Here is a 25,076-nt window from a genome sequence, read left to right on the forward strand (position 1 = left end):
CAAATAAAGAGTCAAAAGTCCAGAAATTGAGCAGTAGCCAAGAGCTAAGACCACCTTGTCTTACCACTTGCTGCTGTCCTTCCCCTAAGAGAGAGATCTTCTTCCTGTGTCCTGTCTTTTTATTGCCTTTCTGTTCTGCCTTCTCATTGGTTCTAAACCCAACCACACGACTTCTTTGTCACTGTCTGTCTATACAGACCTCCAGGTCTCTATGGTTGGTACTAGGATTAAAGACATGTGTCACCATGCTGGCTGTGTCCTTGAACACACAGAGACTTTGCCTACCATGTGATCAGATTAAGGGCGTGTGCTACAACTACCAGACTTCTGCTTAATGGCTTGCTCTTAGCTCTGATCCACAGTCAACTTTATTAACATACCAATAAAATCACATTTCAGCACAAATTATATATCATCATAGAGTGGGGATATAAATGTGAAATATGAAGTTATGGGCGGGACAAATGAGAATAATGAAAGACACTACTGAAAATGGATACGTTTTGGGGTCAGGCAAAAACCTGGCACAAGGGAATGTCCCAGGAATCTGCAAGGAAGAGCCCAGCTTAGACTCCTAGTAATAGCAAATACATAAACTGAACTTGTCCTGATGTTTTTCTCTTAAATTAATAAAATTGCACCACAGTTTTCCTTCTTGTCTGTGTTTAAATTACTTTATTGATGAAACTAAGAACCCAAAGAATAAAAGCAAGATTCTTTCTATTTTAATAGGCTTAAATCACTTTGGATGTCTATTTTCTTTCTTGGCACTCCTGGAGACCTTTTCTAAATCTGCTTTATTGAATGTCCTTGTAAGAGTTCAAAGAGAGTTAGATATAGTAGGTGGATAAATGAAAAAACTGTGGGGTTAATTTAGTCTTGTTAAGTTATAGAAGATGCTTCCTTAAAACAGCTTTCAGTGAGAATCCAGCATTAAAAGTGAGAAATTAGACTTTATCCAGGGGCAAAGCTCAACATGGTAATATGGCACTGTGGTGGAGATGGCTGATAGAGCCCCTCATATTTGAGGTTAATATCACAGAAAGTATGAAAGAAGAAACAGTGAATGCTATAAGGAAGCCCTCAGTTAAGGTCTCAATCTTCCCATCTCAACTAACCTAATAAAGATGGTCTCCCACAGGCAAGCCTATATGCTAATTTAATGAACAGTTAGCAAGGCCTATGTGAATTCTAAAATACCCCTCCCCAATCTGCTTATGGAAGTAAAGAAAGATAGCAGTAATCTAAGCCTCTATTTTCCTCTTGTTTTACCAAGTGAAGATTAGATTTATGAGGATGCATGTAGAGAGACAGGAGACTCATCCTTGGCGTTCCCACTCCCACTGCTTCACTTACTTATGGTTTAGGGTCCCAAGTAGAAGCAAAATGAGCCCAGTGAAAAATACCATGATCACAACCAAGATTATGCATACATCCCACAGCCAATTACTGTACAGTGGGTATGCAATGTCCAAAATAGAAGCTGAAAAAAAAAGAGAAAGAAATATTAAGCCTAGTTTAAAATAAGTAAAACAGAGACAGGTAAATATGCATAAATTAAGAAGCCAAATCACAGGCTCTTAGTCAACAAGAAAGAAGAAAAAGAGGCTTTGAGTAGACTTCATTTGGGGGACAAAGGTTAGGCCACCAATGCAAGGTTTTATGACATAACTTTACAGTTTTAAGGGTGTCAAAGGTTTTGTGTAGTTTAGTTTGAGCCATGCATATAAATTGTAAGATGTTGTTATTCTTACTCATTTATCCACAGATAGTTGAGAACATCCTCTTGTTTATTTTTATTCTTTGGGTTCAGAGTTTCCAAAGCAAGATGTTGCATAAAAAGCACAAAGAAATACATTGGTCTAATGAGCAGTTGGTTAAGTCAACATTGTCTGCCATTGCAGCTCAGTAGAACAGCAGATTCTAGTATGCAGCATACCAAGAATATGATCGTAACATTTGAGAGCTCAAAGTCAATCCATGTAAGTAATAAATGGATAGGTGTATTGCAATGTGATATGTGAAATTAAGAATGCAAAGGATAGGTTATTATAGTTGTAATTCCTACATTTGAGTTTGTGTTAGAAATTCTTAACAAGCCAAAGTGGAAAACACAGTAAGAAGTAGAAATTAGATTAGAAAGCTGAGATCAGTAGTCATCAAAAAATATAAAAGAATAATTAAACAAAGGAGAAAAGGAAGCATTTGATGCAATAATAAGAATATTTCAGACCATAAGGAACATTCTAACAGAGGACATTATGGTGTCCAACAGATATTTATTATGAAAAACAAAGGTACTTTCACAGAGAGATGTATGTGCACATGTGAATGCACACACACACACACACACACACACACACACACACACACACACGCGCGCGCGCGCGCGCCACATGTACAGCTTGTGCTGCCTTTGTATTACTGGATGGGTGTCCTTCATTGGAGGCAGTCAGTATACCAGAAGCCACAGCCTTAAAGAAAATTGACTCTCCCTCTCCCAGAAGTTATCAGCTACTAATACCTCTATAACTAGGGGTGTGATTTCATGCACAACCCGCCTATACATGATGGAGTTGTCTGGCCTGAGTCTGCACAGGTCTTGTGCATGTCATCTCAAGTGCTATGAGTTCATATGTCTAATTGCCCTGCTGCATATGGAAAACACTGTTTCCTTGTAGTCATCCATCACCTTTTTTCTTGTTTTCTGCAATGATCCATGAGCCTTTGGAGGAAGGTGGGATTTAATAACCAGCTTAGGAATGGCCATCCAGATGTCTTTTATGCTCTGTACCTTGAGTTCTGTATGGATTGTCATCTACTAAATATAGGAGAGTCTCTGATGAGGACCAACTGATGCACAATCTGGGCCCATGCCACATGTGATAGATGTGTACACACTGCATCTTACCTGATATACGTAGTCCAGCTCTTTTTCATTATGTTTGTTCTGCTGTTTAATGTCTCCACTGAGTTGTTGCTTAAATTTCAACTATGATTAAATCTATATAGATGTTCTACTTGGTCTTTTGAAATATTATCATATTTTATTATCAGTTTTTCATTGTCTGTTGACCTTTTAAGTTCACTCTTCTATTTTAAATGCAAACGATATATTTCATATGCTTAATATATATATAAAGAAAGTCCAGACAATCATTGCTAATTTTGATAACTCTGACAACTACCCCTCAATATGCCAGGGGAGAGCCCATCAATTGCCTTTGTCTTCAAATTTTGCATGGAATTCATACAGCTGCAATCTTGCTAAGGAGAAGCAATTTCTAAATTCGATCCATTATTGCAAAAATTTTCCTATTTTTTATTTTATGTGTATAAATGCTAGAGACCATAAGAGGTCTTCAGAACTCCTAAAATTGTAATTATAGTGAGTTTGGGGCTGCCATATAGATGCTGAAGTAGAATCCAGATCCTTTTCAAGTGAAGCAAGTGCTCTTAACCAATGAGCCATCTCTCCAGTCCCTGAATTCTACTCTTCATAGTATTCCATGGGACATACTGTTTTACTTGGTAATTTTTTTTACAGACTATTTCAGTGTTCACTACTTTGGGCTCCTCAGATGAATGTGGATATATCTAGTATACTCCTCCTTTATGAGGGTTCTAAGAATTAGAATTAGTCCATTTAATCCTGATGTGGACTTTAAAACCAGGGTATCAAGATCCCAACAAAACCATAAAAATAGATGGATGAGGGGAGGGAGATAGGGAGAAAATATTCATATATATTTATATTTTCTATTATGCAAAGTATTGTTCTTGCTTTCTTGGTGGCCAAAATAACTTTAAAATTACATAATTGTGTAAGTGTTGGATGGGAAGATGTATTGTAATCAGAAATACTGGTTTAGGACATTCAGTGTATTTCATAGTGATAGGTAAATCTAATTATCTTATTAATTAAAAACCAGGCATCACATAATAGGGTAAAAACCTGACAGATCAGAGAAGCAGGGGAGCAGCCACCAGGGATGTCCTACTTCTTCTGTTCCTCTGACCAAAAGGGCTGAGATCCTGTCTCAGTCCCAACTTACCACTTCCTGTACCTCTTTCTCTACAGTTCTCCAAACCTCTATAGTTAACTAGTGGCTAACTCCACCCTCAGACTCCAAGCAAGCTTTATTTGTCAGAACACAAACAAAATATCACACAACACTCTAATACTGGAAGTTAATTATACCTTCCATATCTTTATACACTTTGCTATTTTTTTCATTGACTCTTTGAGAAATTTCCTTTGAGTTAATTTGTTTAGGAGTTGTTTTTATGATTTTTAGTGAAATAGATGGAATGAGTTGTATTGATAGCCATTCTGAAATATATGTTAAATCAGAAGAGGTATATCTATATCTGATGTCTGATTTAATTTAGTCTTATGGATGAGTGAAAATCCCTTATAGTAATTAATTCTTTCAGCTTACTTTAATTTTTTTTATAAAATACTTTTTCCCAATATCCACAAGGAAATGAAGTTCTTATCTAAATTCTCAGATATTGCCCTACATACAGTGTATGTTGCAGTATGTCCATACTTTCAAATACTTTGTAAATAGACACCAAAGATGATCAAACATTTGCTTTCAGCAGTCTCAGAAAAGGAACATGAAACAAAAAAAAATGTACTTTTTTTCCTGTTAATTATGAGAGGGGACCTCTAAACCAAAAGTTTTTTTTAACTATTTATGAAATGTTGGCTGAGTGTAAATGACATAAGTGATAGGTAACATTAAAAATGTGCTTTGTAAAAGAATGTCTGTGCATGTGGGACTGAATAAAGCCAGACTTGGAGAAATAAAGCTTTTCATTGCTAGACAAGCAGCAGTAACTATGTGTATGAAAATATCAGCAGCCATGATGGAAGCCTAAAATTTGAGAAAATTATACTTCTAAGGACAGCATGTGAAGCCACCGAGATGTCACTGAAACTCTGCCTGCTACTTCTGCAACAAAGACTACACAGCTTTGTCTACATAGTGCCAAGATGAGAAGGCACTGGGCAAAGGCAAGGTGAAATGACAGATCCCAGTCTAGTTGCACTCACCTCTGCTCCTGAAATTCAAATAGAGAGGGAGGAAGGCAATATACAAAAGTAATGGTAAACACTCCCAGGTAAGCTCATAGCAAAACCTCATTTTATTCAAACCTGAAAAGGAGTCAGTAAGAAGATTTAGGTGGCTAGGACTTTGAGAATGCATTGGAATAACAAGAGAAATACTGAATATAGGTAGTGTCTTGAAAGTCTCAGTGCTGTATCCATTTGTTCATTTAACCTATGTCAGGGCTAAAGCTTCATAAGCAAGGTTTTTAGGGCTAGGGTTAGGATTACAGTTGGGAATTTTTAGTGAAGACAGAATTTAGGATTGGGTGAAGCTAAGATTTATGGTCATTTAAGATGAAGACAGAGCAGGCTTAAAAACAAAATCAAATAATAAATATCTTCTCACTTTACTTGTGACTGTGCAGCCTGAAAATATGACTTGGATGCTGTAGAACCTAATTAACTACAGCCTTGTCTAAATGCTTAAGTGCCTAAAGGTTGTAGGATTTGCAGGTGGAGCCTGTGTCCCTGAGTGGCTCTTCCTCCAATTGGTGCAGGTGGAGTCAGTGCCTCCAGGGGTTGCTGATGCCCCGGGGGTGTGGGGTGGGGGGTGATTGGAAGGGGAGAACGCTGCTGACAGGCTGCTGTGGGAGGGATGGGTGGGGGAGTGTCAGGGATGTGCCCCAGGGCCTAAACAGCAAGGCTCTCCAGGCCTGAGCTCCCGTCACTCATCTCTTTCTCCAATCTGGTGCCTGACAGTTTCCAGCAATATCTCTAAAAGCTGAAAGGACTCGTGGAAGAGAAAAGGTCTATTATGATTCCGATTCCACAAACACCACAAGTGAAAGGAAATCATTAACGATGCCTCTGAAGGAATCCTGAGACCTTGAGAGGAATGGTGATGATAGCTCCTCCATAGCCCTGAAGAACCACACAAGGAGGAAGGGTGGCAGCTTAACCTGAGGATCTCTGAAGATTTTGAAACCTCCTTTGACAAAGAGTATTGGGAAGCACTTAAGTTCTGGGGTAAATAATTTTGTATGCCTCACATCTGAGTATTGGGTTTCAAAAAGAAATGGTTTCAGAACTCTTTACCTTTTACAAATTTTTTTCTCCATCTGAGACAACAAAAAACAAGAATTCCTCTGAGACAATGAAGAACAAATATAATGCTTAAATATATTACAGGACATGGAGGTCTGTTTGACATCAATGACATATACTCTGGTTTGAAGAGGACATCTGAAAGAGAACAGAAGCACTTGGTTTTATAAATTGGATATGCATTTCCAATTAAGAGATTCACATTACAGGCTTAGTCCTCAGTTGGCAGATTCATTCACTAAGAAGTGTCTGGATCATGAGAGCTCCGACTTTGTCAGTGGATTAATCCATTGATGGACTCATAATTTGATGGAATTTTTTTGAAAACAACAAAAATATTAATCAATGGGGCTGAGCACATAAAGTAGGTTGTAAGGGACATGCTTTTGAAGAATATATCTGGCCCCTGTCCCACCTCTAACTTCTCTTTCTTGGCCATCTTGTGAGTTGGTTATTATTTGAAACTGAGATAATCTAGGTACCTAAAGTGAAGGAAGATTAAATATTCAAGAAATCTGGGGACCCTTGCTACAGTGCCTGGAAAGAAGAAGGCCACTGAAGCAGCTATGAAGAGGAGAAAGGTCAAATATGGAAACACTGAGGCAGAAGGAAATTCTGAATTGAGCATCATGATGGTCAGAGCCCATTCAAGAATAGGAACTGAGGATTGCTGATTTCTCAGCATCTGGACCTATCTTTCTGCCACATGTGGTTTGTTGCTGGAAAGAAGAGAGAGAAATCCCTGAGATGAGGTGTAGTGGATTGCTTGTTCTTCAGTCTCTTCTCTGCAAAGTGGGTTACTTGAGCAGGGCCTGAGAGTACCAGGACCAGCATACAAAGTGTTAGGATCACTATATTCTCCCTGTCTAGTTCAGATTTCAGTGCTCTGTTTATGTCTACCAATCCCCAAATATGTGGGTAACACTATTTGGCTTAGACGTACCATTTGTGGTTGAGCACCCCACAAACACCTGTTCTTTACATTTTGACCAATTGTGAGTTCCTGTGTTAACCAATATCCAATGTACAGAAACTTCCCTGAAATGATCTTAAAGCTGCACTAGTCTGTGGGTAGAGAAATTCCAAATCAAAAGGCAGTTTGATACTATGTCCATTTAGAAAAATAATAGTAGTTTCAATTCTGGGGCCCTTATGACTTACCAGTACCAGGTACATAGTTCTTCCTGTGGAGCAAGCTTTAAATCAAATTAGAAAGTGATTGGTTTCCCATAACATTCATGCTACTATTATACCTATGGCATATCATGCCCTGCTGGTTTCTATTGCAGTTCACAGGATGCACAGGTGGATAAGATAATTAATCAAATTTTTCTCCCAAATATTCTTACTTTTTAGAGACATTTGTGTCTCTCAATCTGACTATCAGACTATTGAAACAATGTACCCCCAAAGAAATGAGAATTTCTTCTGGAATTTCATACAGGGAGAAGGAAAAGATTCTAGTACAAGGAGAAACTTGTCTCCCCTACATAGATATTTCACACAGATCTAGCAACTTGTCAGACTCCCTTGTAGGATAAAACTGAAATCCAAACAATGATGGGTCAGTTGTGGTAGTGGGCTACAACACCTTGACCAGGAATTCTCAGCTTTTATCTGGGGCTTATTTTAGCCAGAATGGTCTGCTTTTACTTGCAGGGTTCTTATTAGCACGGAAGAAATTGTACAACTGGAAATTTTGTGCACAGTAGCTCATATTAAATTCCAAAAACTGTACATGGGACAGTCTGCATGCTATTTGTTTTGAAGGATGCAAATTGCATACCAGGAACCCTCACACAAAGAGACTCACCAAAACTGAATGGACAAATCTTTGACTATCAGCTGAAACTGTAATCTCACTTTAGGTTCCCGAAGATTGATTTGAGGAATCACAGGGTCTCTTTGCCTCTTTTCCCAATGTTTTTCTCTATTAACTTAGATGTTTTAAATGGTTCCTTGGCATAGAGTTTGACCCCAGTTTTAGTATCAGGTTCTTCTTCCTTTGACCATACGAGTCTCAAGAACTGAATTAATGTTCAAAGGTTTTTTTTCTCTTTCTCTCTCTCTTTCTTTCTTTCTTTCTTTCTTTCTTTCTTTCTTTCTTTCTTTCTTTCTTTCTCTCTTTCTTTCTTTCTTTCTTTCTTTCTTTCTTTCTCTCTTCCTTCCTTTCTTTCTTTTCTTTTTGAGACAGGGTTTCTCTGTGTAGCCTTGGAGCCTTTCCTGGAACTGACTTTGTGGATCAAGCTGGCCTCAAACTCACAGAGATCAGCCTGCCTCTGTTTCCCGAGTTCTGGGATTAAAGGCGACTGTCCAAAGGTTTTCTAACTGCTTATCCATCTTGCTTCCCTTGCTAACAAGGTAAAATATCATGATTATTCTTTCATCCAATTCTGTCCTATTATGGGACTAATAACTTCCAAATCTTGTTCTTCCCCTGAGTCCAGTTTTATTAACTAACAGCCTTCATCGACATCTATAGTACAAAGAACAGAATGAAGTACAGCCTTTAAGCACACATTTCCTTCTTCAACAGCACTCTTGCATGGATAATTAAGTTTTATAATCCTGCCTCTCTACTTACAGGTTGCATTAGACACTTTTATTACTATAACAAATGTCTTAGAAAAATGTTTAAAAGACAAATGCCTTATTTTGGCTCATGATTTCAGATGGTTTATTCCAAGGTTGCCTTGGTCCTTGGTTTCAGGGGCACTGATAAGGCAAACACCATGGAGGGTAACACAGGAAGGGTAGAACTGCTAGCTCAGAGTCCATGTACACTGCTCTGAGATACAGAGGATTTTTTTGTCAATACTGTTTTGTCATGCAAGAGGAGTCACTATTACATCAAATCCCCTGCAACTGGACTCATGAGAACATACGGGCATATTCACCAGACTGTCATAAGGCTGCCAGGCTTGATTGTGGTTGAAGCTTTATCTTTACTTTTCTTTCCAAAATCTGGGATGGGACTGGAGGCTGTTTCCTGGTTCTCACTTTGTAATCTTCTTGTTTCGATGCCTTTCATACCCCTATCATCTCTTTCATGCTTCCTGGTACTTTGTTTTTGTATTTAGACTATGTCCTTTCCCCGTTGTCTTGACTCCTATTATCTACAAAGGCACCTACAGAAAGATGCTAACCTTCCTTTCACCTCAGAAGTTATATATGTTATTTTCCAGAGGAGACAAAACAATAATTTTAAAGGAAAAATAATATTCAAGGGCACAAATCTAGAAATAGAAATCTAGAAATTTATGTGGAAGTCATATAGCTTTTGAATCCTTAACATACAACCCAGAATGGGAGCTCATTTTCAAATTATTTCAATATCTCATTTAAGATTTATTTTCATTGTATGAGTGAGAGTGGATGTCTGTGAGTGTGCATGTGCACATGCCTGTAGGAAAATGTGGTGTATAGAAAAGGGCACTGGATCCCATGGAGCAGGAGTTGCAGGTGGTTGTGAGCCATCCAGTATAGGTGCTAGGACTCAAACAAGCCCTCAAGGACAACAAGTGCTCTTAATCTCTGAGACTTCTCTCCAGCCCCAATACCTTCCTTTAAAATATTCTCCATAACATTCAGTATTTTTCTGATTTCCAGATACTCAAATAGGGCAGCTCTACAGCAGTTTGTAGCTTGTAACATAACCTCGAAGTTATTATTTCATTCAATTCTCTTCTTAATTTAAATTCTTGAATAAAACAATTCATCTTTGATAGAACCAATTTATAAGAACTTACCTGAGAGGACAATGCTTCTCTTTTTCTCTTGATTAGTAGTTACATTGTAAATGGAACAAGTAATTGGACCATGTGTTCTGTTCTTCAGAAGAATGCTGCTCTTCAAATACAATAATCCATCCTGAGAGTCAAATTTTGGTGAGTGTGGAATTACATTCCCCTTGCTGTCTCTCCATATCATCTCAGCAGGTGGGATCAAACTTCCTGAAGTACACTCCACCAGTACCCCTTCTGCATCTGGAACCTGAATGTTAATCTGTATATCCAAGCTCATACCTAGGAAGAAGAGAAAGATGATATTATGATCGGTAGTGTGGATTCAAGAAAGGAGAAGTTTGTAGAAGGGCTCATTCTCAATATTATGCTACCTGTGTCCCATATGTGGGTAGTCACAATTAGGGCAAAAGCAATACTTCTATGTAAACACAAGCTAGAAAGAGACAAAAACACAATCAGAAAAAAACTGATAAATCAGATTTCATGAAATTTAGTAATTTCTGTACATCATTATGGGCAAAAAGAGAAAGCCACAAACTAGAAGATATCAATAAATTCAAGACAAAACCAAATTTAATTAGGTATTCCCATCTCTACACTAGCTACTTTGCCATTTATACCACCATATTTTGAGCATAGATACTGAAAGAAATTCTTTAGAAGGTTAGACTACTATGAAAATAAACATAGTTTTTAAAACAAATTTTTAAAAATAATATATTAATGCATTTAGAGCTCTTGCTGTGAAAACTCTAGGTGATGTGGTAATGAAGAATTATGTGAAAACTGAAACAACTTCATTGCTGAAGACCAACTCCAAGAGTGGATAAACTATAAAATTACTTCCCAAAATAATTAAAAACCCAATAAAATAAGCATTCACTGGCTGTTCAAAACAGGGAACCAACTAGGTGCAGAGAGATACTCAATGCATCTGCTTCTGTAACATTTACTTATTGTGGGAAGGAACTAATTATTTTATCCCCTTTAATAATTTAAGGTGATGATTGATGATCAGAATTCTCAGCCCAAGTGGGTAAAGATGAGGTTAGGTCAAACCATCTCATATCAGGATGAGTACAAGAAGAGAGAAAAGAAGCAGTGAGCAGTTTGGAGGCCTGTAGGAGCTGGGGGAGCACTTCAAGAAGGGAGCTTATCATCTGCCTTTGCAGCAACTGTACTACAGAAGGGGATGCTGTGGATTGTGCTCCTGTGAGGGCCAAATCAAAGTAAAGGGAAGTTTTCTAGGTACACACAGAGGTGTCAGTACTCTCTAGAAAGCTCAATCAATTCAATAACGTGCAATCAAATTACAAGGGATGATGCAGAGTTACATGTGACCTGATAGATCACTACTAAAATTTTCATACACACATTTATACATATGTGAAGTTTCATATGTAATAGTTTAAATTATAGTATTGAATTTATGTACAATATCTTGAAATAATAATAAATCTTTCATTATTATTTTAATGGTATATGTTTCTTTAACATATCTTTCATTATTATTTAATGGTTCACCATAATAGTTCAGTAGATCTATATACGAGAACACAGGTAAAGTGATTTTGAGTGATCACAAGACAGAATTCTCCACAAATATAAAAGTAATAGCAAAATATTCATATAAAATTACTTAAAACTCATATTTTAAAAGTAATTTGCAAAACATGTACATGGTTCATTTGAAAGTATTGAGAAGAATACTTGGATGCATAAGTGTTTTCATATACATATCCCTGCGTGCATTTCTGTACATATACACCTATATGTGCATATTTGTTTTACACTTGGTGTGCATATGTGTATTTCTTTGTATATAATCTCAGGTATTGATATATAAATTGCAAATTATTTTAGCTTCATTTGTGATATTAATTCATGATTTTATAACTATGTAAAGGATGACATTTCACAATGGATCTATTAGATCTTTTAAAATTTATGTCCTCAGGTGAAGCTACTACCCTCTCATCTAACAAATACCCCTTTACAGAAGATGGAGACCATCCCAGAAACTGTGGCTAGACATATGTATGGATCAAACGATTGTGGGGAGCCCAACCCAGAAGCTACATTTATATTATAGTTTCTGCTCTACAGCTCAGGGAACATAGCAGAAGCAGAAGGTGGAAAGATTGTAAGAGCCAGAAAGCCAGGTCTGGACTGAGACAGTCTCTCCTAGAGATGACTAGTAAACAAGACTGGAACAGTGGTAATATCAACAGGCATATTAATGTTGAAGGAGGAAATTTTTGAGTGATCCAACCCCAGACAAAGAAGTACAAGCAACTAATGATTGCTGTGAGAAGGTGCCCATTCATTGGTTGTCCAATGCAGAATGATCAGTCCTAAGACAATATGCATACAAGTAGCGGAAAAAAACACTCAACTGATTATATTTATACATTTGTGCATGGCAGTAATAATTAAAGAAAAAGAAGCTATCAACTTGAGATTAGGGGAAGGACATAAGAAGAACTGAACACAGGATATCCGGGAGCACCTGGAGGGGAGAAAGTGATGCAATTCTCTCCTCATTAAAAACATATTGCAGATAATATTGCTATTTATGACATTATAGTCATGTAATTTCTTTCATTTCTTCTCCCTCTGACCCCTCTCATGCACCCCTTGCTCTCTCTTCAATTTATGGTCTCTTTTTCTTGAATTGTTGTTACAAATATTCCCCTTTTTGTTGTTTTGTTTTGTTTAGTTGCTGTGTTTTTGAGATGGGGGTGTCCTGATGTAATTTTGGTTGGCCTGGAACTCTTGATGTACACCAAGGAAGCATTTAACTCACAGAGATCCACCTGTCTCTGCCTCCCAGCTTTTAGGATTAAAGGCTGCTTCTTCGTTTTTTTTAAAGATTTTATTTTATGTATATATATGCCTTTATTCCAGAAGAGGGCAACAGATCCCACTGTAGAAGGTTGTGAACAACCATGTGGTTGCTGGGAATTGAACTCAGGACCTCTAGAAGAACAACCGGTGCTCTTAACCGCTGAGCCATGTCTCCAGCCCCCGCTTCTTCATTTTATTGATAATTTCCTTTGCTAACAAACTATTTAATTTCATGAAGTCCCATTAGCCTATTGTTGACCTTCCTATGCTACTGTATTGTGAATACAGAGACTTTTGGATACAGTAAATGATAGTAAAAGGTCAGGGAACAATGGGGAAGAGGAAGCAGAGAAAATGTAAGAGCCAGGTGATAGGGAAAACTGCTACAAAATGCTGTCTTAAAGAATGACACAACCGCCAGGCGGTGGTGGTGCATGCCTTTAATCCCAGCACTCCGGAGGCAGAGGCAGGCAGATTTCTGTGAGTTCGAGGCCAGCCTGGGCTACCAAGTGAGTTCCAGGAAAAGGCGCAAAGCTACACAGAGAAACCCTGTCTCGAAAAACCAAAAAAAAAAAAGGATGACACAACCATTGTAAACACAATCTCACAGCAGCTTCAGTAGCCTGCAATGGACCTTCATAAGACTGAGCCTGTCATCATCATTCAGAAAATTACTCATACCCATGAGTGATGGTCTTATATCTCCATCAACACTGAACTATTGGCTACTGATGGATTTTAAGGCAGAGACGGTCATTGACTTCTATTGTTTGAGTCCACCATGCACCAACAGATAGTCTCAAACTTGTGGGCACACAAACAATCCTGATTAGAATCAGTGGGTTATAAAACAAAGCAAAAAGCATGATTCTGAGGAGGGGACATGTCAGGAAAAGAGGAGATGACAAGAGTGAAACGGGAATTAGAGAGGGTTGGGGAGGAGTATGCAGAATGCCTTGTAAGCTTGTGTGAAATTGTCAAAGAACAATAAAATGGGGAGGATGTTTCTACCTTGGGTGAGTATGGTGATCTGTAAGAGAAGAAAGGCCATGAAGAATCCAGCTAAACACGAAGCTGCAGGCTGCATCACACCTGGGAAATGAAATTGTAATCATGGCAGTAAGAATCATGACAACACAGAGAAACACAAAAGACCATTCTAAAAATCTGTCTTGTGAGAAAATTCCCCTTGCAAGGAAGTCTTAATGACTACCGGCAACCCCTTGAGGCGATCTCTTCTAGCATCCTATCTTGTTTTTTACTTGGCTCTATGCCTTCCAGAGATTAATCTCACTGAAGGGAGCACTATTCATCCATAAAGAAGAATGAAATCCTGTCATTTTTAGCAAAATGGATAGAACTGGAGGACATTATATTTCACAAAACAAGTCAGACACAGAAACCTAATTACATTGTGCATGTGTGGAACCAAAATCAACCTAGAAAATTACTTCTGAACAAAATCTGCCAAAATAGTTCCTTCAGAAAAACCAAAGACACACAATCACCACTTCATATCACATATAAATATGACCCATACAAATCAATAATATGAATGTGAATGATAAGACTATAGAGATGTTACATTGTCTTACAATGATACATTTAATGAAATTAGGACAAGAAGAAATGTATTAAACTATGAGTAAAACAGCAAAAGAAAATGTTCAGTACAATTCCATTAATGTATTCATATCTTATTTTTCCTTATTGAGGTGTTACTGACAAACACACACACACACACACACACACACACACACACACACACATAGTAATTGTATGCAACACAATGTCCTGATACACCCTGATCTTGTGAAATGATTTCTATAGTCAAATTCTTAAGATATCTATCAGCTAAAATACTTACCTTTGTGTGGTGATAAGAAAATTTAAAATCTACTGTCTTAGAAATTGTCAAGTATACACTATTATTAAGTATAGTCATGGTGCTATGCAAAAGGTTCCAAAACTTACTCATCCTGATTAGCTGAAAATTTGGTCATATGCTTTGCCCAGTATTGCCCAGCCCACACAGTATCATTTAACGTACACTATTCTACATTCTACCTATATGAGTTCAGCTTTTATACATTATGTGTGTAAGGAAGATCATGAATGTTGCTCTGTGTTGGATTATTCCACTTAGCATAATGTCATTGAGGTTCATTAGTGTATCACAAATGCTGGGATTTTCTGCTTTTGAAGATAGGACTTTGTTTCAGTACACATATATGACATATTTCCTCATTTATCAACCCTCAGTGGATGTTAGGTGTTTTCCATTTCTTGTCAACTTGTGAACTGATTCATGAACATTGAATGTGGGTATCTCAACATATTGATTTTACTTCTTCTGGATCCCAGAATCTCTTGATTTTCAAGCACACACATCCATGTGTTTAGAACCAGCAAAGTTATATGTGGTAGATTATAGTCATGATCTTTAAAAATTATTTTTGTTACTAAGGAAAATTTTGGCTTCTACTCTCCCTGTAAAATACAATAATTAGCTTTCTCTTATTTTAGCTATACTTTAAAACAAAATGATTACATTCTTCATTATTATCAGAATCACATTCTTCATTATTATCAGGCACTCAAAATGATGAACAGTATATATTTGTCATGGTGGTCCTCAGTACACTTCTATCTGTTTCTCTTTACTAATTTTAAGCTAATGAAAGTTAATGGGAATATACTATCTGAAGTAATAAAGATCTACAATATATTTCTTTGCTTAAGTACTTAAAAATATCAAAGAAATGAAAGGGAAATAAAAACAAAATATCTTGACAGAATAAAATGACTCTGAAGTCAAGAATAAAGAGAAGCATACTGTGCAGAGCATATGACCATGCAAATGAGCAATGACCATGATAGGCCATTTAAAAACTGCTTTAAAGTTTCTCACATCCTTCACCAAAGAAAGTAGAGGACATATAAATAAAGACAACCAATGTAGAAAGAATATCATCTGACTACATAGGGCATCTGAGCATCAATCAGCTGTGTCCCTTTTATTAAAACAGTCACTATAAGATGTGCTATGGACAGATGACAGTCAGTAGGTCTTTCTGTGAGAACTCTGAGGAATGGATGTACCCAGCAGCTTATTTTTCCACTCTGACACGTACATTCCATTTCAAGAGAAATCTGAAGGTGGCACCCCACCTCTGTGTAGGATTGTTTGTTTAAACTCATCTTTAACATTAGGGTTCCACCAATAATGCTCAAGTAATTATGAGTTTTAGGTTGACTTGACTCTCCCTGAAAATAAAACATGAAGCAATATTGTTATTTATTGTATGATCTGGGAAATTTAAAGTGGCTACAGTGAAGAAATCCCCAAAGGTGTCATAATGATATGACATAGGGAAATGCTGTGGACTATGTTCTGAGTCTTTGAAACTAGAAACTAAGGGACCTTACTTATCTTGATATAGTTTTAAAAACTTGTCTTAAAATTATTATAAATATCATTTGTATAAGAAAAAAATCTTTGAAATCTTAGTCTTTAATTCTGGGGAACTAAATATTTTTATCCATCACCATGAGAAAACAAAGGTATCAGTGGCACATAAATATTGTAAAATGTAGATGTAACAGTCTTATTAAATAAGAAACACAAAGCCAAATGCAGAGTTAAAAGCCCAAGAGGTCAGAGTAGTAGCTAAGAGTTGATACTAAAAACCCTTTCTTACCCTTCACTGCTGCTGCCGTCCTTCCCCTCCAAAAGAGGCCTACTTCCTGTGTGTCTGTCTTTCTATTGACTTTCTGTTAAAACACTGTTATGGATTTTAGTTTATTGATACAAATTTAAAGTTAATTTTGTTATACTGTATGTGTACTTTTACTCTTGTTTAAGGTATTATGTTTATACAACTCATTTAAATTGTAATAGAACAATTAGTCTTCTATGATAGTCAAACTTATAGTCATGTTAAGTTTTCTAGGTATACCTAGATATATTTCAGATAGATAGGTAATCTTCAAACACTTCAAAGACCTACAGAATATGGTATTTAAACTGTTTAAAATTTAGACTTTCTGGACAGTGAGACATGTCTGCTCCTGGCAGCACTGGATTTACTTCAGAGAGGAGAATAGACATCAAAGACACTCTATATGAAGTTTATCTTCTTATTGACAAAAATAGCCATTTGGGCAAGAAACAATTCTTGCCTGGACTGCTTAATTGACTGGACATGCAGGATCCATAGGAAGGTGATCACTGAACTTTGCTTGGCAAAATGGTCCTTCAGGTTCCTGCTTTGCAGAGGAAACTGCCAGACATTCTACAGGACACAGAGAAGAGTGACTGTGAGAGATTCTAGACCTGTGGGCTGAAGACAGATGCCCCAACTTTACAAAAGAACTTTGGATGACTGTCCAGGCTGCCAGCTGTCTCTGTCTACTCTCACAAGACTCTCAAAAATTGCTTGTGTCCTTCTCCCATTTCTCAGGTAATATTATATCCTTCTGAGGCCTTTGATGTAGTTGAAGCCTAGATAGTTATAATTTTCCTTACTTATGGTAAAAGGTAAGTTATATATGAAAACTTGGGCTCAAAAATATATGATAGATAGGATATTTTCTTTAATTTTGCAAATACAAATAGACTAGTTATTATAAATAGACTAGATATTGTAACTGTAATTCTTGCTTGATAATTGTTGTTTTTTTTTTTTTTTTTTTTTTTTTTTTTTGGTTTTTCGAGACAGGGTTTCTCTGTGTAGCTTTGCGCCTTTCCTGGAGCTCACTTGGTAGCCCAGGCTGGCCTCGAACTCACAGAGATCCGCCTGGCTCTGCCTCCCGAGTGCTGGGATTAAAGGCGTGCGCCACCAACGCCCGGCTGATAATTGTTTTATTATATGTAATTTTACTATGTGAAAGTTAAAACCTTCCTTTTTGAAAAAAAAAAGAAAAGAGGAAGTGCTGTGGGATGTTCTGTATGTTAAATGTGTTGCTCTAATTGGTTAATAAATAAAACACTGTTTGGCCAATAGCCAGGCAGGAAGTATAGGCAGGACAAGGAGAGAGGAGAATTCTGGGAAGTGGAAGGCTGAGTGAGAGAGACGCTGCCAGTCGCTGACATGACAAGCAAGATGTAAGGTACCGGTAAGCCATGAGCCACATGGCAACTCATAGATTAATAGAAATGGGTTAATTTAAGATTGAAGAACTAAATAGCAAGAAGTCTGCCATGGCCATACATTTTTTAAGCAATGTAAGTCTCTGTGTGCTTACTCGGTTGGGTCTGAGTGGCTGTGGGACTGGAGGGTGAGAGATTTGTCCTGACCATGACCCAGGCAGTACTGGAGAAAACCTCAGCTACAGTAAAAGAAAGAGGAAATTAAATAAATATAGAGAATATGAAAGTATATATAGAAATCAATAGGAAAACTGCTTAATATAAATGGGCACAAAATGGTATTCTTCCAGGTTCAATAAAATTAAAAATGCATTAGATATTTTCAGAGTTTAAAGATATTATGTCGGTATAGCTGAGTAAATATAAGGTAGTCACAGATGGTATAATACTAGTAATTCAATTTACAAAGACAAATTACCTTTATATTAAATTGTATATTCAATAAAATTCTTACATAAAGTAATCAAAAGATTTTAACCTTTATTTTTATTTTATAAGTATGAATGCTTTGCCTACATGTATGTCTGTGCACCTCATGATTACAGTGCCTTTTTGGGCCAGAATAGGAGATTAGAGTCACTGGGACTGTAGCTACAGATAGTAGTGCTCCATCATGTGTGCTGGGAATTGAACATGGGCTCTCCCGAAGAACAGCAAGTGCTCTTAAACATTAAGCCATCTCTACAGTCCCATGCTGTCAGAATGTTAAGAGCAATAGAGCTGCTTAACCTCAAAATTATTTGAAAAAAAAAAGGAAGTAAATCTTGACCTATACAACACAGATGAAATTTTGGTTTACTCTTCCAGAAATAAAGGCGATGTGTCAGAGGGGAGCTGTGGAGGTCAACCAAATAATCACTTTGAAACACTTTAAGTTGCAGCATTAAAAGGTGACATTGGTATTGAGTTATAGTGGAACAATGCCACATATCTCCTTCTAGCCTATATAATGAAGCGTCAATTAAACCAAGTAACACTTGAAAACCTGTAAAAATAATTCAGAATGTTTTTAAACACATTACATAGATATATAGTACATACAGCATATACATATATGTCAGGAGTTTTACATTTTAATATTTTTAAGTTATAAACTAGAAAAAGTTCAGGATATAATGGTTTCAAGATAGAAGATTTGGGGGTTTTAGGCATATTTAAAAATGATATAAAGATAAAAATAAAGATAATTAAAACAAAAAGAAGGGAAGAGAGAACTCTAAGATGACTGTGGAACTGGAAACCACCCCTACCTCTAATTCTCTACCTACTGGAGAGGAAAAAAAAAACACTAATCAGGAAGTTACTAACCCAGAGAATCATATTAAATATTTAAATAAATTAAACATGATAAAAAGCCAAACTCAGCAAGCAAGCCTTCAACTGATCTCTAAGTTTGACACTGTGGAAGACTTTAGGACCTTGTACAAACTTATTCAGTTGTATAGTAATTAATTGCCTTACTGTGACTAATGATTTTTAATGATAATATGGAGCCTGTGTGGAAAGATGAGATATAAACACAGAGACAAAGTGAGCTTGATCACTTTTGGCTAGACTACGCTATACCTTATTAGAGAATCTTCTGATGACTCTAGTGAGGATGTATGTGAAGCTCTTGTTAATGGCAGAGCTAATGGTGATAAGATAGCAATATGGAGTCCTGAGTGTGAAAACAGAGAAGCAGGCACACACAAATAAAGTGTATAAAAGGAAAGCTTAGGACTTGCTTCAAAGATAATGGTTAGTTATCAGTTCCAATAAGGCACTATGAAGTGTGGTTATTGTTTATTTATTTATTTATTTATTTATTTATTTATTTATTTATTTATTTATGGTTTTTTTGAGACAGGTTTTCTCTATGCAGTTTTGGTGCCTTTCCTGGATCTCACTCTGTAGACCAGGATGGCCTCAAACTCACAGAGATCCACCTGGCTCTGCCTCTTGAGTGCTGGGATTAGAGGTGTGTGCCATTATCACCCGGCATGTGGCAATATTTTATTTGTGCTCTGACAAATAAAGCTTGCCTGGGGGTCAGAGGACAAAGCCAGCAACTATTTTAAATGTAGAGGTCAGGCAGTGGTAGCACACACCTTTAATCCTAGCATTCAGTAGGCAGAGATTCATCTGGATCTCTGTGAGTTCAAGGCCATACTGGAAACAGAGCTAGGCATGGTGGCACATACCTTTAATCCCAGTACTAGTTAACAACAGAGGTCTATAGGTCTGTACAGACAAACAGTAGGTGATAGAGCTGGGCAGAAAGAGGAAGTGATGTAGCTAGTTGGAGAGGAAATAAGATGGCAGGGCACAGAAAGTTATCTAAGGTGTGAGTATACAGGAAGTAGCTCTCTTGGGCTGAGGATTTCCTAATGGTAAGAACTTGTGGCTGGCTTGTTGTATTCCTCTGATCTTTCAGCTTTCATCCCAATATGTGCATCCGGTCTGGGTTTTTTTTTTTTTTTTTCTAAAGAGACTATTCAGTAATTTGTGCTACAATGAAGAGCAGCTCCATCATTAAAGATAGGTTTGCTGTTGAAGAAGACACCCTCTAAGTATCCTCACAGGAGAGTATTGTCACAAGCAATTGAGATTGGGGGCTGAAGCAAAGCCTCATCAGAGCAGAATAACTACACTGAAGTTTCATTCCATGTAAATGTTGCTAAGATGTAAGAGAAATTTCATTCACCTTTGTCTTTTACTTCTGTGTTGATTTTTTTTCTAGAGTGTCCACTATCTCTCAATCAAAGAATTACAGTATATGTCATCTCTAGAATCCACAAATGTGCTTCTGGCATGCTCTGCAACAGCTGATAGGAATTATCATTATAATCACATTTACCTTTCCACAGCACTAAAAAAGAATGTGCATTTATATTACCTTAGCAGGAAAAAAGATCTGTTTCTGTTCCACTCCATGCAGTAACATATTTTTGCTGATATAAGAGCCTCAGTACAGTTTTCTAGGAATCTTTGATTTCTTTTCATATTTTCCTTGCTGTACTCTTGCTGATGGCTGTAGATTTTAATTTATTTCCCTATTTGATAACATTTAGTGATTCTGATTTCAGTTTTTTATTTGTTTTGCTTTTCTTTTTTCTTTGTGGAACATTGGTGAAAGATCCAGAAGTATTACAGAAAGGTGGAATAAACACTGAATTTGTGCAAAAAAAGGACTGGAGAATGAACAAGTTTAAAATTACTGACATTTATTCAGCTGACTTTATATTTTAAGACACAAGCATGAAACCGATCATGGAACATATACCTCAAATATACACACAGAGGGAAGATGAGAACAGGGAAGGGGGAGGATGTTGAGCTGTAAATTGAATGGGTTGACTCACACATGAAACCATAGAACTTTGACGATTGAGGAAGGAGAATTGCTAAGAGTGTGAGCCCATCCTGGGATACATAGTGAATTCCAAAGCAATCTAGACTATCTAGTAAATGCCTATCTCAATAACAACAAAACAATTTCTTTAAAAAATAAAAATGAAGTCATTCAATACCTGGCAAGAATGGTTAGATGATATAGAAATGTAAGATATAGATATGATATTATAAAAGGGTAGATTATTAAATCTACTTTTAAAGAGCAACAACTTGTTCAAAATGTTTTATGTTGATATGGATTTTAGTTTATTGATACAAATTTAAAGTTAATTTTGTTATACTGTATGTATACTTCTACTCTTGTTTAAGGTATTATGTTTATGCAGCTCATTTAAAATTATAATATATAATAAAGAAATGCAGATTAATAGTTATCTAGGATAATCAAATTTATAGCCATGTTAGTTAAGGTTTTTAGATATATAAAGGTATGTTTCAATTAGGTAGGTAATCTTTAAACACTTCAAAGACTTACAGAATTTAAAATGTTTTAAAAACTTTGACTTTTCTGGACAGTGAGACAAGTCTGCTCCTGGCAGCACCAATCTATTTCAAAAAGGAAGATGGGAATCAAAAATGCTCTATGTGGAATTTGGTTTCTTTATGGAAAAATTTAGCCATTTGGGCAAGAAAATATTCTTGCCTGGACTGCTTGACAAAATGTTGTATCAATTGAACATGCAGGACCCATGGAAAAATGACTACTAAATTTTGCCAAAACAAGGGAAGATAGTCCTTCAGGTTCCTGCTTTACAGAGGAGACTGCCAGATATTCTGCAGGACACAAGGAGAAGCAACTAAAAAACTCTAGGCCTATAGGCTGAGGATGTATGCCCCAACATTGAAGAGAAACTTTGGGTGACTGTCCAGGCAGCCAGCTGTCTCTGTCATTCTAGATTTTTGGAAGTTGCTTACAATGCTCTTCCTGTTTACTTAGGTAATATTATATCCTTCTGGGATCTTTGATGTAGTTGAAGACTAGATAGTTATTCCCCTTGGTTATGATAAAAGATAAATTATTTATGAAACTTTAGACTCACAAATATAGGATAGATGATAAAATATTTTCTTTAATTTTGCCAAATGCAAATAGTCTAGATATTGTAACTGCAATTCTTGCTTGATAACTGTTTGATGTATATAATTTTACTATATTAAAGCTAAAACCTTCCTTTTTGATTAGATAGAAAAGGGGGGGAATGCTGGGGGGGCTGTCTTTCTGTATGCTGTGAATATATGTTGTTCCCTTTGGTTAATAAATAAGCTGATTTGGTCTCTGGCAAGGCAGCTTAGAGGCAGGCAGAAAATCTAAGAGATACAGGAAAGAGAAAGGCAGAGTTTGTGCAGAGCTGCCACCAGAAGAAGCAAGATGTAAAAGTACCAGTAAACCATGAAGCTATGTGGCAATGCATACGTTAATAGAAATGGGTTAATTTAAGATACAAGAGCTAGCTAGCAAGAAGCCTGACCCATAGGCCATACAGTCTGTAAATAATATAAGCCTCTATGTGTTTCCTTGGGACCAAGCAGCTGCAGGAAGAGGGAGGGAGAGATTCGTCCCTACTTCAGGGCAGGGCAGGATCAGAGAAACCTTCTGGCTACAGTTTGATGCCATTACAATAAGCAGTTTATGAATAGTAAACCATCCCCTTTTAATTTCCTCTCATGTTCTAGCATTACACAATTAGAGCTGTTTAGTCAAAAAGGCAGTCTTCAGTAAGCAACACAAACATTGGCTTCAATGAAGTCATTACAAAGACCTTTTGGGGCTGGAGAAATACCCGGTAATTAAGAACACTCACTGCTCTTCCAGAAGACTGGAGTTCAGTTCGCAGCACCCATTTCTAGTGCTCACAACCCCATACTCACTACAGCTCCATCTGAGGGAACCTGATTCCCTCTTCTGGCTTCTGTAGGTACTAGCATTTGCATGGCATACACAAACACAGACAGATATGCACATAAATAAATCAATTATTTTTTTTAAAGAATTGTTTAAAAAAATGTCGCTTCTCCATGGTGAGCTCTTTTCTCTCATTACTCCTGGACTGGATCATATCTGTATCTGAATCTCTAACAAATGGTTTCCATGAATAGAGCATGGTTTATGTTACAACATAGTTATCTTGTACTTCACTAACTAATTCTGGTCAAGACTTCACAGGAAAGAAAAAAAATGTGTATTCTTTCCTTTTAAAACAAATTATAATCCTCTACTTAAATGAAAGATTTGTTTGCAAAAGTGACTTTAATACTAAATGTTTATTTTACCACTGTGTTAAGTTTAAATGTGAACACTTCTGTTCATGTTGTGAGTTGTGTTCTGACTTATTGAGAAATTTTGCATATATTTATTATAGTCATGTATAATTAGCATGGTTGACCAAGGTTTGCTACTGGTAAGGAAGCTTCAATAATCAAGTGAACAAGGTGCTCTATCCTATGGATGTCAACCAGCCTTTATTTAGAACAACTCTATTATTTGTTTAATGAGCCAGCCATGATGGAGACAGGAAAGTTTATGAGCTAGAAATGGATATCCCCTCCTCCATCCTGTCTTTCTCCTGAAACCACTGGTAGCACGGCTGCCATTAGTAAGGAATAAACATACACAGATTTTTCCACTATTACTTATTATGTTGGAGCACTTCTGCCACACTGAGAAGAGCAGTTCATCTTCACTGAGTTAGATAATTAACATAAAACCATATCTTGTTGAAGAAGTATTATAGGCATGCTCCCCGTGATCACTTCATGGTACACTAAATTAAAAATCTATAGTTAAAATTATCACAGCTGATCAAAAAGAATGCTGTTATAAGGAACATGCTCCTGTTTATAATACAGATGTATGCCTACATGTAAGGCTGGAATGTGTCCTTTCTGTCATCATCAGATTGGTCCATCACTGACTCCAGCATCTTGGATTTCTAAGAAGGTAAAACATTGAACCCAAGGGAGGCTGGTTTAAAGAGTTTGGATGATGTGGGAAAATAAGAATAAATCATTGTCTTAAAGAGAAGCAAGCATCTGAGTTTTCTGTTTTCATTAGTGCTGTAATAACCAAAAGAAGAGAAAGCAACATGTGTTCTGAAACTATCTTTGTTAGCATCTATTTGCATTTGAGCTGTGAAACGAAAAGTATTGATCTTCACAAGCTTTCCCCAACTGCCTTCCCCAAACTTTTCTTATTATTAAACAATACACATTAGAAGCCAATGTACTAGGAAAATTAGAAATAAAAAAATTACAGACTAGACCCTACAAATAGTCACTATCACACTGTAAGCAAAGTATTAGATTACTCACCCAAACGTGATTTAATCAATTCAAAATGTCAGCATGCCCTTACTTCCTCCAGGTTCCCAGAAACAATACCATGGAAGCCAATGCTTCTGTGTGATGAGAAATGAGAAGAGCAGAGCTAAACTAGCAGCCAGCTCAGTCACAGTACATAATTCAAATTAATAAACCTGAGCCAAGCCAAGGCAAGTTGGCACCAGAAACAGGAAGTCTTTATGAAATCAGTCTAGCTGCTCTACTCCTTCGTGAAGGAAATCCCCTCACTTAACATTGCACAAAACCAATTAATTTTTTTCCTTTCAGCTTTATTGAAGTATTATTAGTAAACTAAAACTGCCTATGTTTAATGTATGCAAGTTAATATTTTGACATATAAAACCTGAATTGCTGCAATCAAGCTAGTTTGCATATGTATTACCTCAAATATGATGCATGTGATTTTTTTCATAAGTATTCATGAGAACTACCT

The 25,076-nt window shown here is 36.8% G+C and overlaps 1 protein-coding gene and 1 pseudogene across 1 annotated transcript; one reads left to right on the plus strand and one right to left on the minus strand.

Annotated features, from left to right (window-relative positions):
* Positions 1 to 5,070: 5,070 nt before the first annotated feature.
* LOC114707358 (selection and upkeep of intraepithelial T-cells protein 10-like) lies at positions 5,071 to 24,749 on the minus strand. The gene is made up of 4 exons (XM_037202825.1): positions 24,614 to 24,749; positions 13,768 to 13,848; positions 9,913 to 10,188; positions 5,071 to 6,301 (listed from the first exon to the last, which is right to left on the minus strand). The coding sequence occupies exons 2-4, from the start codon at positions 13,841 to 13,843 to the stop codon at positions 6,141 to 6,143; spliced, it is 513 nt and encodes a 170-aa protein (XP_037058720.1). The 5' UTR covers positions 13,844 to 13,848; positions 24,614 to 24,749; the 3' UTR covers positions 5,071 to 6,140.
* On the plus strand, positions 19,130 to 19,606 carry LOC114707369 (annotated as a pseudogene).
* Positions 24,750 to 25,076: the final 327 nt, after the last annotated feature.

The sequence above is a fragment of the Peromyscus leucopus genome, chromosome 2 (genome assembly GCF_004664715.2).
Source record: "Peromyscus leucopus breed LL Stock chromosome 2, UCI_PerLeu_2.1, whole genome shotgun sequence".
NCBI classification, from domain to species: Eukaryota; Metazoa; Chordata; class Mammalia; order Rodentia; family Cricetidae; genus Peromyscus; species Peromyscus leucopus.